Raw genomic sequence first — 16,428 nt, forward strand, 5'->3', positions numbered from 1 at the left:
TGGCACTTTGCGTCAATATCTTGTAAACGCTTCTCTTCAAATAAATAAATATAAATAAAAAACAAAAATATGATAAACGGTGTAGAAACAGATACTCACCCCGTAGCCTTTAATGAGCACATCGCGGTGGTGGTGTGTTATCATTGACGTGATCACATTAGTAAACTTCTATGACGTGCTAGGAATGATAAACAGTATTATATTACTGCGTGTTTTTATAGATATGTCCCAAGCACATGAGATCTTTAGAGTAATGTGGCGATTTTACAAGTGATAATATTTTAAGCACACTTTCCCTTCTTTGACTGTGAATAATGCTCGACTGAGTTTTTATAGCCACATTACGTTTATCGTTCACACGACACACATCGCTGTTTTATTGAAATACGGACAATAAAATACAGACTTTGTGTATGATATATATTAGGGATTATAGTAACGTCTTTGGGGCACGGAAAGTTTTTGCGGAGCCGCAATTATACTCGTATGTCACGACATTAGCTGCCAGAGGAAAGCCATTAATCTGTCATTGACATCGTATATCGTGCTAATCATACGTCATATAAGTGTCGATGAAGTCGAGTTGTGGAAATCTCGAAATCACCGAGGGAAGTTCTAATAAAATGTCGTTAACGAATCCTTATCTAGTAAGGAAGAAAACTAAGCGAACATGATAGACGGGAAATAGATCAATCTGTGAAGGAGGAAATTGCCATTTGGGGCCAATTACAGATTTGATGTCCCACTTACGTTTTGTGCCGCGTCGGCTAACTACTTCACGTGGGGACAAGGGAAAATTAGTTTTGTGAGAAAGCATGGGAAGCGAAGTCAGGTAGTTTTGCTGACCAGTATTCTCATTTCAGTAACATCAAGAACTATTTTCTCTTTGTTCCACATTATAACCTAGCGAGGGCTATGAAATAGGTAATAAAAGTGGATAGGCAGGACATTTCTGGAAGATTGTAAAATTGGTAAGTATATAAAGTTAGTAGCTTTGTGGCATAATTGGTGCATATATGTATTCTTGCTTTATCATATTATAAATGTTTATTCCGATGAGCTACATATTTATTTAATTAGGGGAGCGTACAGCCTACTTTACAAAATGTTAAATTTTATCATCATCTCCCTAGCGATATCCCGTTTTCACGGGGTCCGCTTACCCAACCTGAAGATTTGATTGAGGCCGGTGTTTTACAGAAGCGACTGCCTGTCTGACCTTCTAACCCGCGAAGGGAAAACCAGCCCAATACAGGTTAGGTCACATATCTCCGAAACGTATTTCTTGGGAATGTGGGTTTCCTCACGATTTTTTCCTTCATTGCTGAGCACGTGATCATTTATAATTCAATGATTAATTTAAAAACAAATTCTAAAATCATTGGTAAATATAAAATTGTATAATTACTTAAATGTCAATTAACAAGCTGCATGAAGTCTCAAGAGCACATCCAGTTTCTTTGACCAACTTGTTAAAGCGCAGCCTCAAGTTACTTGGCCAACTTTTTGCAACTCAAGGCTTAAAAGACGTGGTAAAGCATACTCATATCATCGTTATTTATAGAAACATAAATACAATACAAAATTCTTCTTAAAAATGTCCACGAATGCATGTCAGCGCGTCGAGACGTAAGTTTAATTTGATAGCACTTGTCAGTTGCACATTTTAAAGGGCTCTCCGAGGCTAATTTGTCAAAAGCTAAGTCAAGATGTGGTCAGGACAGTTTCCAGTAAAGTACAAAGGATCGTCTTCAGTTTTCGCTTATACGGAACGTTGGTAAGCGAGTATTAAATAAAACAAATTGTACCAGCATTGTACTTTCACTGGTCTGTGTATTGAAATTGTATTGTAACTTAACTTCTTTATGGGTATCGCCCCGAAATGAATGCTTTTTATTTTTTATTACGTTTTCCTAAAGAGGACGTCATCACAATAATGTTCATCGATGTTTGGGGGAATATAAATACATATAATACTTAATGCTTTACCGTCGTATTCCTTTCATACCCTCACTAGTAATCAATCTCATACAGTCCCTCGACTTCGATATTACTTATAGAATATTATAATAAGTATTGATCGACTATTCCATCATGTAATTGTATATGAATTATAGCTTCTTGCTTATGAATATGAATACTGAAAGCTACAATTTAAATTAATCAAGACAATATGTCTGGAATACACAAGTAGCTTTTGAAATATTTATAGTAAGTGAATTGAATCTCTATTATTTTTATTTTATTTATTGCCATCATGTACATTACTTATACAGATCTTAAATACTATGTTTTACATAGGTGGAACAGTACATGAATCCTCTAGAGCATTGCAATATATCATAAAACTAAGTTGGACTCGTTTACAATCATAATTTGGTGTTTACAGTAAAAATAACTTGCTAGATTGGATTGCAGAATTCCCGTTCTTTAAATAAAAAAGTCTAGCAGCATGTTTTTTGGCGTGATTTATTATAATTTAACCCCCTTAGATGGTATTGACTACTTGGCCGGACAAATAGGAGCGCCCAGTACATTTCGACAACAGGCCTGAGAGTGCTCAGTTGGGCGTCTAGCAGCATTCTCTTTATTATTTCTTACGAACTTCATCTATTTATATTTAATTTAAGTATACCAATCAAACTGATAGAGAAGACCTGTGCCTAGCAATGGGATGTATTTAAATAAGCTTTTTATGTTTATGTCTGATATAAGCACAAGCCGCTTTCTCAAAGGTATGTCATATCAACGGACTCAGCCTGAAGCATTTGTTGAAATAGCAGAGAAAGAGTCACAAGTGATGTGCGACCTGCTACAAAATTCTTTCAAAACAACAAAGTAAAATAATAAAAATACGCAAGTTTAAAATTTAGTAAGCAACCCATACCAACCCATAAACTTCCCGGCTTTCATTACAAACCTAAAAATGAAGCTCCTTTTGCTAAATTGCCCGATTTGCGCAAAAATAATTATAAAAACGTAGCTCGAGGGATATAAATGGAATTATACATGTATATTAAAGAAAATTCGCTTGAAGATAAACATTCCACCTTCGAATTAACTTTTGAAGAACATAAGCTGGAACATAATTAGAGTCAAGAGTACGTACGGAGTGATGGTATTAAAATGTTATGGGCAAATTTGAAAATTCTTTGTGCTAACGGTTACGTTTCAGCTGCGTACACTTAAGGGGAGTTACAGATGTAAATTAAACTAAGTATTTCATTAATAGAGTACGACTTAGGCTGTTACCGGTATACATAAACTCTGGTATTGATGTCGAAGTTGAGTGATTCAATTAGGTAGAGTCTACCAACTTGATAAAGTTATACCTGAGCTCGGCATGTTAGAATGCTGGTAAATTTGATTTTGTAGCAGCTGAATGCTATTTTATAATTAAGTCATATTTAAACAAGCATTTAGATCGTCAGTGTTTTGCTCGAAGATACTTGCATGTAAAATCAATCTCTGCGGTGGAGCAGCGTTTACAGTTACCAGTCGGTCGTACCCTGGTGCACTAATGTCAGTGTGATCACCATTGATATATCACAAGGTTGGGAATCGTTTGATGATCTTATAAAGTGTTACAAAGTTTTGAAAAACAAAATAAACAAGTATAAAAATATAGGTTCCTCATTTTCTTACCTTGTCAGCTTGATTGAGTCTTCTTCTAGAAATGGAAAGTACGCTCATGACGTGTTGTTTAATTTTATACAGTTTTTTGCTTGCCTCCAGATTACATTGTTCAGGTTTCAACTGGGGGGTTTGAAAGGCCATATAAAAGCAATTCATCGTTGCGCGTTCATTGCGCGCTTACTTTTATATGTGCAAATGTCAAATTGTGATTGTGAGGTGGAATACCAGCCTCATCAACCCTGGTATTCCTTTTTTAGATGAATTGCTTGGATGTGGCCAATTTTAACTCCCCTGAATATAAGCGGTAGTAAAACAAACCTCCGTTTTAAACGTTAAAAGAAAACAACATTAAACGAGTAGTCTCCAGTAGGCATTAAAAAAGGGTCAATGATATAATTTGTACTGTAAAGCTTTTAACGGAAGAGAAGTTTCAACGTAAGTAAGTGAATAAAAAAATGTAATCCAGTTTCATCAAAAGCGAGCTTGTATAAAACTGTAGACATGTGTTTTTTAATTGATTTACTGACGTATTGTTTTGTACTCTTTACTGAAAGTGCAATTAGGCTTCTGCACTCAACGTTATGACATAAAAAAATGGAGTAGGAACGCAGTGCCACTACCATGAGCTTGACATCAATACTACTCGCTTTGCATGACTCAGAGATTTTCCTTCTCTGCGTTATAGAGATTTAAAAAAACATGTTTAGTACTTACTTACTTTTCTAATATTTTATCTTTGTCTGTTTTATATATAACCCTACCTTTTAGGCCTTAATGTGGGTCGACATTTTAGATTGGCTCGTTATTATTCGTAACGAACTAGAAAGAGTATTGACGTCAGTATAAAACGAAAAGAAGCCATCCTAAAAGCTCACTAGCTAGAGTTCCTACATACATTAGCAGTCGCAACAGTTTGAAAGGGCATCATTTAAAATTCTCTTTTCTTTTTGCCCATACAAGTCAAGTAAAGTAACCCAAGCCACGTAGGTCTTCAGAGCGTAAAATGCAAATACGGGTAGACACGAAGTGTATCAGAGTATCAATTTGTAACCGCTGATTCGCCTCGCTTGCACTATTTGAACAAGCTTCCTTAGGAAACGCTATGCGCTATCCAAATAGGTAGGTAACTATATTTACAATAAAAACATATACGTAAGTTTTGTCTAACCTAAATTATGTCGGATCAAAAAGGAGGAAAACTGCCTAATAACATTTTCGCCAATAATATATCTCTGACCATGATTACGGCAGATATGACACGTTCATTTTATAACTACTTAGTCAGTTTTTAGAATACTAGATAATTTATGCTAACCTAATTTCGCCGGGACTATCACTATCAAACTTATGAAAACAAAATACAACGACGCTTACAAAGGGTGGAAATTATTAAAGGTAATGATTGTAAGGGTTATGCGCGTAGGTTGTATTTAACGAGTTTTCGAGTAGAGAGCCTGGTTAATGCCAAAACACGCGCCTTTATTGTTCCGGTATACTTTACCTGCCGCTGTTGTTTTCAGCAGAGCTAAGTTAAATTTAATGTTCATAGTGTAGCAGCCGCATTTTATGGGGCCAACAAATGGTCTTAATATTTATACAGTACAATTTGATGGCTGAAAAGCACGGTGGTTACTCTACTTTTCGGATGGTATGCGGAATGTCAAAGTTCGCTTGTAAAAGTAGACAAGTAGCCCCCTATTACGTGGGACTTAAAGCTTAGCTGGCGACGAGTGAGTGTATATACTTTACACCTCTGCCTACCCCTTTGAGGATACAGGCATGATGTTTATGATTATGTTTGTAGTAAATTTTTCACAAAAGGAATTTTATTTAAAGTATTAAGACTTCTATTTTTATCTACACTTTAACGTTCCTTTCCAGATTTTTATCCGTTTATAGTGAATGCAAATTTCGATAGGATTTCGTTAGGAGATATAATTGCGTCGGACTGCGACCGGGATTTCTTAAGGCGGACTTTTTGTAGGGCGCGGCGGAGTCTAGTCTATCAATCAAGAGAGAGACTTATTGTTCGTGGCTTAATGAACTTTATATCTATAATGGTCTAGGTACAAACTGAAAGAAAATAATAAGACTCTCTTAAAGGTCACTAGTGATTTAAAGGGCGGACTGTTCAGGGAAAGAAAATTACGAGAGAACTTTACAATGAGTTTACTGAAATTGCAATGGATGGCTCTGGAATGTGCAAAAATAACTTTTTTATAGTGACTCAGTTCATCTTACGATGTATGTACCTCTGGCTAGCCCAATTGGAAATATAGCCGTGTACTTATGTTATGTTACGCGACTCACTCCTCTTATTTAGTAATCTTTTAGAGATTCCATAAACACAGTGTCACGCCTGTATCCCCGAGGGGGTAGGCAGAGATATATAGTGTACAAACCCACTCCTCGCCAGCTATGTCGCCCTCTATTACATGGTGTAACGGACTTAATGCCCGGCGGCTCGTGATGATGGGTAATAAAACGAAATACTTAATAAGAGAAAAGCCAAAATATAATGTAAAAATAACAGTAAGGGAACACCGCAGAAAGTCAACCAGAAAACAAAAAACGTATCTAAAGATAAAATAAAAATGTCATTTCATGACAGGCCGGAGACCAGTCAGTCGCTGCCCAACTAAAGACTTCGCGACACGTGGGACTAAACAGTGATTCCATATTTCTAAAACAAACATTATTTTTAAGTATAAAAAGGTATGCTGTTTCATTAGAATTGTTAATGTGGTAGACGCTCTTTGACTGCGTCTCTTCCGAACTCTCGGTCGCTACAGGTGCAGTTACGTAATATTCAAATTGAAAATCTCCCACGGGATCTAGAGATTTAAAATTAAATCTTGCACATTTCTTAGCGGATGCTTAAATATGGTAAAACTTATTTAATATATTTTTACTGGGAATTTAAATATACTCATTACTGCGAAAACGTTATCGGATACTTACTTGACATTTCCTTAAGTCTCAAGTAGAGTCCCGAGTAGCAAAACAGCGTTTTTAAAAGCCAATCTACTTATTAATAGTATTTCCTATACTCATGAAAATATTTGCATGGGTAAACGTTCTTATTTGACGCCACTAGAGTGATTCATCAACGTATTATTTTTACTCATTTGTCAAAATGAGAGACGTTTTCGTCACCTGTTAGTCTCGTTGATTTATTCATCGAAACTTGTTCGGAAAAGTGTTGCTGCTGCGTATTCTTGGCAATTACCTCTAAAGAAAGGTGGCAATAGTGCGCAAAAAAATTTAAAAGATAAGATTTATAGTTAAGATTAGTATATGATAAGAAATGAAGACACGTCAAAATTCCGTAAAACTATCTAATTAAAGCCCTTTATACTTATTTTATTATTGGCATTGACCCAAAAAAGACGCCAGAGAGATTAGCAGCCTAACTAAGTATCTCCCACAATACTAAGGACGATATTTTGCTGGTACATTTCACAGTAAGGACACTCATACACATTACCGAATAATCTTAAACGGTTGTGACAGTAGAAGAAACCGTGAGAAAGGGTTAGCACGAGCGACATATTTGAAACTCTGCCACGAGTTATTCTCGTCGCGGTCCCGCGTAAACACCGCACAGATATTATTATATCTCACTATATTAATACACTTGGATGCACGATCATATCATACGACACACGTCATAAGAACTGCATCAAGGAGAGAGTTTGAAATCACTGTAATTGTGTTAATCCGATCCAATTCACTATATTTCCATCTGCAACAGGCGATACTCAGGCGAAACCATTAATTTGCTCTTGAGCTATGAATGAAGCGAAAAATAATTGTAAAGCCGCGTCTGGATGGGCGCGTTTCCTATTACTTTTGTAGACGTGTTAGTCCAACAGAGCCGAGGTCGCTATCGATTTGTGTTCACGTACGATTTCCATCTCGAGATCTAATCCTACTAGAGTGTAGCAATTTGTAAGCCAAGCTCCTTAAGTAAGGTGAGAGTGCCCCTTAGCGAAGATGGTCGAACGTCACTCCGATGGTATCTGAACATTTCACTGTATGTTCCTGGGTGAGAGCGTCGTATCTATCGGCAATCTACTCTCAATTACTGTAACTAAACGTAGTAAGCACTCACAAGACGTGGAGCAAAATTATTTATTTCGAACATGAGACGACGTACTAACCCCACATTCCCGAACGTTGTAATATACTTGGCAACTGGGATTTAAGTATCTGCAATTATCTACAATTTGTCAATTCAATCACCAACAGCAACGTGCATATTGCACATTACCTGCTACTGCGTAATAAATTTTTACTTTTGCTATTTTCAATGCGCCTTTTCCGACCTGTCATCGAGTTCTTACGGGAGCGTGTAAAATATTCGCACTTACATTTAGCAATTCGTTTGTATATGCACGGAGAGGTAAACAAAGACGTAGGAAAATTTTTGTAGAAGCCATTTGCTCTTCAGTGAGTCACTTTCGTCATCGAGGTGTAGCAGGCTTAGACAGTGAGTTATGAACGGTAATATTTTTTCATGGCGGAGTGTAGTAGAATACGTGACAACAGCTACTGTATGGTCCCGGCGTTAGCCACGACGCTTTCTTTACGCGCCAAGTCGCACGCGCAGTCGAAACCACGCTTCGTCCAATATAAACGTCGATCGACATTACAATATACCGAGAAGTATGAAACTCTGTCCTGTGTAAAAGATAAGTGCGGTTAAAATTCAGTGTTCAGTCGTGTTGAAGAAAAGTGATAAAACGAATTTATATGTGGCGATGCTCTCAAAAACGATCGTGTAATGTTATGTGACGGTATCAGTGATGTGATAAATAAGTGTTATGTAGTCTATGGTAAAGTAGCAAATAAGATATTTAGGCATACTACACCACTTTCAATTCTAAGCATTTAATAAGACATAGGAAAATCATTGTCTAATTGAATCTGGGCTTCAGAAGAGCTCCTGAGGGAAAATCTAGGACATCTCGTTAAGCTTAACATGTGGTAATAGTTAATGCGTCCTGAGGAGTTACATTGTATCAAACTGTGTTTACGTATAATACGTTTATAGATTACGCATGTCAAGTGTCAAATATAGAACAAAACAGAAAATACGTTCGTAATGAAGTAGGTATAACACACCCACCGCACCGTGACTTGCTCTTGGCATTTTATCATTCAGTTTAATCCAATACTCCTGCTAATTTAATACTGTGAGCAAAAAAGTTTTCTTATTTGCACTTGGATTTCCTTAATCTGAAACTTTCCACGACATTTCCACGTTTCCCCATCCTCATTCAAGTTTTAAATCCGTAATGACGGAGAAAAATGTTGGCGAGTTAACGTTACAGAATGTTTTCGAAATAGCTTCTTCTTCTTGTCGTGTGGGTTGTGAGATGGAATATCAACCTCATCGACCCTGGTGTCAGGGTAATTATTGAGCCGACAAGGACCCCTGACTCAAGTAACTTTTTTTTGATGTGACTTATTGTAGATTTGCCGCAGATGGCATTAACGACTTAGCCGGAACTCATGTAACGACTACATACTTACATCAGTAAGTAATTACCAGGACCAACGGCTTAACGTGCCTTCTGAAGCACGGTTCATCTTACTTCGAAATAGCTAATTTATATTGATAATTAATCTATAGAAGGGTCGCCAATGACATGATGTAATCAATCACTTATAAAAACTATTTGTATATTTATGATATCCCTGGATTGTAATGACTATCCAAAGTATCCAACTGTGAAAATGGATTGTTTCGAAATAAATTTAAATGATTAATTTTGTATCAAAATTTATGATTCCATTGTATTTATTTATCTAGTACAGTCAAACCTCCTTGCGATGATTAATGCGTCCGAGCTTTTTCTGCTACGCAGGATTTCAAATAAGATTGGCAAACTTTACCCATGTAATTATTTTTGAAAAACCTTTAAGTAATTCATTTGTAATTTGTTACAATCTCTCTCTCTCTCTCTCTCTCTCTCTCTCTCTCACACACACTCTATTAAAGAGCTGCGCTCTTGTCGGTGGAGTAATCGCCATTCCCCTCTTCTTCCCGCCAAAACCTTCACCTCCTGATACGACATGACCTGCACCTTCTCACAAACACACACATTCACTTCTCACTTCTTGCTCGTAAAATACTTGCAAATAATACAAATATATGTTTACCTATTTATGACTAGGAACCAAAAAAGCACTCAATACTTTTCCTGTTAGCGTGTGCAGATCAAAAAATTACATGAAAAAAAAAAACGAGAGATCAAGACACACACGCTACACTTGAACCCAAAGAAGTTGAAAGCCATAATCCGGTTACTCGTCTACTCTTCAGAAGAAAACTATTTAAAATGACATAAGAATTAATTCAACAGCGTATCTTGAATACCGATAAGGAAAAAGTAACGCTTTATTACAAGATTCCACTATAAATTATGTAGATTCCACGCGCACAATAAATGGTCATTATTTATGTAGCGAAAATTTTGAAGCACCAATATTTTATACTGTATATAGTTGGTGACACAATTTCGAACAAAAGCAGTCATCTATCTCGAAATGACCCGTTTTGTCTCCATGTCAACAATAATACGATTTGGGAATTCCCTCGCCTACCGGCCGCCTGTTAAATAAAACAAATACAGATTACTTCACCCTTAACTTACCTACCCTTTGTGTATAACAAATTATATTTCAATTTATACAAATCTCATGCAAATATCTCTACAGTTCAGCTTTAGGTGATAAATAGACGGTGCAAAAAGTCGACATTTATATTCCATTAAGTTATTAGGTTAGTTTAGATTTAGGTTAATCTGAAATAGACCGAAGTGACATAACAATTTAAGTGGTTTCACTTGTTTCTTAGTAAGTTTGTTTTGTTCTGGAACCCGGTGAGTGGGCACGCTTCTGGAATATCTGGCGAACATTCCCGGGACTTGGAGCAATTCACCTGGCGGCTAGCAAGCACACATAGCGGTTTAGTAATTTACCAGCTTCCAACTTCAACTGGAACTCTATATATTTGTTAGGTACATTTTAATATCTGTGGATGCAATACAATCTTTTCACACTTTTATTTATATTTTTATTTTTTTTCTTCCCTTTTGCGCGCAATCTATCACCCTTGGATAATAAGCACTTCTTGTGGTGTATAGGTGTCATTTTAGGTAAGCGACCAGTGTCGCTTCCTATTTTGGGCCTTATTTGGTTAGATCCTGCGGCAGCACACCACACTTTTATAATTCATATTATTTTGAAATAACTTATATCTCTTTGGTCTTAGGGTCTTTTGTGATATTTCAAACATGTCTTGCTTTACTTACTCTCTAGTATGATTTGATTTTGTGTCGCCAGTGATCTCAAATAGAATAATAGCGTGAGTCTGTTAGGCACAAAATAGAGTTAGACAAACGTTGACGTCTTTTATCTACTTGAAACATTTATATGTAGAGATAACCTTTGAACAGTATTAAGACAGTAGTTAAACAGAAACTTTATAAATTCGGTTATCATAATGTTAGTGAAAATATTAGGCAGCCAAATTACTAAATTGTATAATATTTTATGTTTTATTTTTAAATTAAAAAGAACGTCTAGTGCCCTGTGCCTAAGTTTTTCTTGCAGCTTCTTTTCTCCGGCTGTACAGGTTGTGAAAAGCCGCAGTAATTTTAGGTGGACGAGACGTTCCTTACATAAATAATAAGGATACGAAGTGTAACTATGTTACCTATTGAATAGAGATATTTTTGAATTTGAATCTGGATCGCATAGTTTACTCTATCATGTAATAAGGGTTTAGGTTTAAGGTTAATTTTCCTTTTAATTATATATATTTTCATAAACGCGTTTTCACTAATTTAGGTACTTGGTGTGATATGCTCAGCTGTACATTATCTTATTAGGCCAATTTTATCTTCCATATATACGTATAGAACAATTAATTTTATTTCTCTTGACTTAATGTTACGCACGGTTTCAGATGGTTTAAATTGTATCTTATACGAACCATTTCAATGGTTCTCGAGATTACTTCTTTTTATACTTCCAATAGTAAGTATATAGATTTAAATGAAAATGTTTATTCCACTTCCAATTGCTCTACATGTGTAGTTCTTTAAATGTAATAATGTGAAAGCGTGGCGAATGCCGAAGAAGAAGGCATCGAGACAAACCTGTTTAGGTTTAGCGATGTTTGTAAAACAATCTATGTGTAATTTATGAAGTGTTATAAACAAAAAAAAAATGTAGTAAAATAAGATGAATTGAGCCGTATTGTGTAAAAAGCCCTTCAGTTTCAATGACCCGTTAAGATAACGTAGTCCCTAAGGGTTCGACTCTGTACGTCACAGGAATTCCGGACGAAAAATCTGCACTTTCGGGTCCATTGCTATTATCATACACAATGCATATGTAAAGTAATCCGACCTGTCTCGCTGTTCGTCGAAAAAAAATCCGGGCTTTCATGGACCGAAATTCCGGTGTTTCATATTCATCCGACGTCTATAGAGTTTTCTGACCATCAGGGAATACTATAGATAACACGAGCCGTCAAAATGGAAATTAATTTTAATTTGTATTTATTCTATTTTCAAAAGTTAATCTAAAGTATTCTAAAGCGTCCTTAATTTTAGTTTAATTTATTTGTCGTCGCTAAATACTTAGGTAGGTAATTACCGAAAAAAAGCGTTACAAAGGAAATCCCTACTGGTCTAGACTTCTAATTTGATAGACTTTCTAATCGAGTTTAAAGCAATTTTCGTTTTCTGTTTAAGCAGGTAGGTAATTTCTTCATTTTGTTAGATATTCCTTATTTATAAGTTATATTCCGTAGGTAATAAATAATGTTGATTATTGGTGTATTTGTTGCTTTGCCAAAGACGAAAAATATTCCTAAAATTACTACACTTGAAATGGAGTGAAAACACGCGTAAAAATGTAATGAAACAGCTGAAGCGCTGCTTGTAGTGAACATAAAGGTTACACGCGCCATCTAGTAGCTGTTTAAAGAAGTTTTTCGTCGAAGAGGATCTGTGGAGATGTTGCCAATCGCCGAGGCGAGTGAAGAGGGCGCCACCGCCCAGGTGTCTGCTAGCGCCAGTCGGTACCGGCGAGTGCGGGACCGCGTGGTTACAGCTGAAACTAGAGCCGTGCGCCGCAGGCGGGGGTGGACTGTAGTAGGATCGGAGACCAGGTGAGTCAAGCTTTCCCCGCTAGATAGCGGTATTCGTGACTGCTTTTCCGAAGATTTTCCTTGATTTCATTCAAATACAATAATCAACCTTACACGTTATCAAAGGAACCTTTACAGACAAGTTTTGCGAAAAAAATACACGGGCATTAATAAAATTATTTAGCTAGGTACTTACTTAATATTAATAAGGTAGGTACGTAGCTACTTACCTAATTATTAATTGATATTATCATTTGTATCGGATTTGGCGGAGAAGTCAAGTTTCTTATACTTTCTTCAACGCTGGCGCGGCGCACAGCAAAGAAAATAATATAAGAAATTCTCTGTAGCTCCAGGGCATCTGATACGATCGAGGTCTATTCAGTTATAAAATGAAAGTGCTCCACCTTATCTGCAGGCTGTTCGACTACCTTAATTGCCAATTAGCCCACTATCCTTGATAGCACCACACAAGCCAATATCTGAAACCACTGCAATGTATAAAAAAATCCAATATTTTTTAACGGACCTTGTTAATATCAGTAAAAACGATGTTTGTATTCCTCCTAAGTAATTAATAGATTGTCGAAACGTTATTTCTTCGATATTCTGAAGGAAAACCCCACGGTTTTATAGATAGGTAACAAGAAAATAAATATAAAACATTGTTTCTAGACTGAATTTCGTGTTATAAGGCAAGAAAATGTTTACTGTAAAGACACAACGAAAATAAAAGACAAGTTTAACTTGCTGAGTTTAATTCAATAATTTCCTCTGCTCGGAAGAAACGCGATGTTTCAGAGGAATTAAGGAACACAGTCCGTTGCCAAATTGCGCTGTTTTAATTTAAAAATAAATTATTTTTTTAGGAGATGATCGTACCGACTTTGGTCCGGTATTTTTGTGAAGAGAATTTGCTCATGAAGTAATTACAACTTAATCATCAGGTTTTGTTAGTATTATAAAAAAAATATCTTTGTGATGTTTTCCCAGATTTACCTACCTATATAACTTTAGATAAAGTACGTACTACACGCATAAAGCGAAATCAGTAAAGTTAATCTCTTCTAGTTTTGCGGTTTAATTCTTCTTTTCATCTGCCGAGACTAATAGGTCACCTCACTAAGCATCTGCACTAAAATACTTGTTTTGGTGAAGGAAAACGTCGTGAGGAAACCCACATTCCCGAGAAATGTATTTCTGAGGTACCTATGTGACCTTTATTCGCGGGTTGAAAGGTCAAACAGGCAGTTGCTTCTGTAAAAAACCGGACCTGTCAAATCTTCAGGTTAGGTAAGCGGATCCCGTGAAAAACGGGATAACGGGATAACTAGGAAGATGATGATTGCATAATACTTGTTTTCTAGTTTTTATTCGTCTCAACACGAAATGCATAATTTCTTGTCACCGACTGTAGTAGAGTTAGACAAACTACGGTACATAAATAATGTGAAGTTTCTTGAAAGCACCCTTTGAAACTTTGACTTGCAATCGCAGTAAAAGGTTGGACCAGTCCGCGTGAGTAGATTTAGCAGATTTTCCAAGATGCGCCTTACAAAAGGAGATACACATGAATATACAACGTACAAAACAAATAGGATAAATGTCAGAAGCGCGTGTATCTACAGGTGCGCGCGCTTCGCCATGACTTTTAGGACACGGGCGTGGCTTTATGAATGTGCTACAATTAATAACAAGACAATTTAAAACGTTTGTAATCGAAGCGACAACACGGAATTCTAGAGTACGATTTTTTATTACTTCATTAACCGTGTGTTTGTCAGAGGCTGGATTACGTAAAGGACCGCCAAAATGGAAAGGTGAAGGGAGGGCGTTTGCTCAGCAGTTCCTACTGCTGGACATAGTACTTACAATAAAATATAGTTTCTGGCTAAACTATATTTTATTGTAAGTATTATGTCCAGCATGGACGCAGCCAAGCTTCTCCTTAGTTAATTGGTGCAATGTAACTAAACGTGTACGTACGAGATGCTACGCTGTATCTTTACCGCCCTCACATTACTGCGAGAATGAAAACGCTCTGTTAAAGGTACATTGATATATAAGTCACTTTCGCTTTGAGCAGAGAGACAATTCGCCAGGAAATAACTTACGGCAACAATTGGTATCGAAGTCGTTAATATAGATACGCTAGGTAATTATGGTAAAATATTACCTGCTCATCGTCCATATTATGAATAGTCCATCTTGTTCCGACCTGACTCTGCCAATAAAAACATACTTCTAAAACATAAATTAGATCGATTGATGTTATTGAGAAAAAAAGTTCGTCGAATTTAGAATACTTATACCTAAACGTTATCTATTTTCCCTTCTTTGAAAGTTTTTTATTATTTCTATACTTACATTATGTGAATTATAACAGCAAAGCGAGTATTTTCTTACCAATTCAAAGAAAGCAATTCAAAGTAAATTGTATTTTATGCTAATACACAACCATACCTACAACGCCAGACTGTACAATCTTTATTTAGAAAGACGTGTGTTGATTGGCACGCTCTTGAAAGTAATATTTTCTAGGAACAATTAATTCCTATCACGGTGGGAAGAGATAAAAGTTGCTAGGATGCAATTCATACTTCTATCAGTATGGAATACCTACGTTGGTCATCTTATTCTTCTTCTTATTAATTCCTGTTCATTAATCTCGCTAAAGGGCTTATTACATCTACCTGTCCGACAGGCTAGATGCGTCAAGGTCACGGTGGTTGCCATGATTATTACCCACCAACTCCCGTTTCCCGATCAGATCGTGTAGTCTAATACCAAATCGGCGGGTCGTAACCATGGTAACCACGATCTCGAGCGAATTCGTGGAGTGTAACCATAGTAACCACCCGCCCTTAAAACTAGAGAACGGCTGAGCTGATTTGGCTGATGTTTGTCATAGTCCAGGGAAAGTTTAAACGGCGAGAAAATATGAAAAGGGTTATACAAAGTTCCCCGGTCGAAAGCGATGATAGACTAGTACAAATATGAAAGATGACATCAAAATTTAATTTAAACATAATGTCAAATGAATCGCAAGATAAAAGCGTTGGAAATCATAATATCAGGACTGCTTTTACGACTGCAAGACCAAAGCTGCAAGCATTTTTTTACTGTCTTCCATTTTATTGCAGACTTTATCTAAAGACCCGTTGAATATTAATTTTTACTGCTTCCGCCGCGTTTGCTGTTCGATTAAATTTAAAATAAAATGTATTTTCCGTTGTCTTTTTCAATTATTCAATTTTGTGGGTAAAGTATTAACATCAAAATGATTTAAGGGTTTCATCCTTTCCTTGATAGTAGCTTAATGACTTAAAGCTACTTTGAGAGTCTTCGTAACTGAAGACGAACTTTGGCACAGCAAGTTCAAAGCAGGAGTGTTATTTACGGGAGTAACTTAAATAACCACTATAAATTAGGTCAAGTCTTACGTGGATATTATTTATTACCCAAAATATGTCTGTAACTGGGTTATGGAAAATTACTTATGGTCCGCCCCTTACGTAGGTAGGTACTTGCCGAAATTCTATTACGAATACTGCTGATTTTTTGCTTAAATAATATTAAAGAACGATTATAAAACCTTAAATAAAATTTTCTATGAAATATTG

The 16,428-nt window shown here is 36.3% G+C and overlaps 1 protein-coding gene across 5 annotated transcripts in view; it reads left to right on the forward strand.

Moving 5' to 3' along the window:
- Window positions 1-16,428, forward strand: part of LOC126366726 (cAMP-specific 3',5'-cyclic phosphodiesterase) — a 480,018-nt gene that overhangs the window by 254,369 nt on the left and 209,221 nt on the right. Inside the window, exons 1-2 of one of the 5 annotated variants that reach the window (XM_050009950.1) lie at window positions 8,237-8,474; window positions 12,513-12,826. The exons of the other annotated variants lie outside the window; for them this stretch is intronic. Of the exons in view, the coding sequence (XP_049865907.1) occupies window positions 12,672-12,826 (155 nt within the window). The 5' untranslated portion in view covers window positions 8,237-8,474; window positions 12,513-12,671. Of the gene's footprint in view, window positions 1-8,236; window positions 8,475-12,512; window positions 12,827-16,428 lie in introns of those variants that run through there. 5 annotated transcript variants of the gene reach the window in all.

Source organism: Pectinophora gossypiella, chromosome 5 (genome assembly GCF_024362695.1).
Source record: "Pectinophora gossypiella chromosome 5, ilPecGoss1.1, whole genome shotgun sequence".
NCBI classification, from domain to species: domain Eukaryota; kingdom Metazoa; phylum Arthropoda; class Insecta; order Lepidoptera; family Gelechiidae; genus Pectinophora; species Pectinophora gossypiella.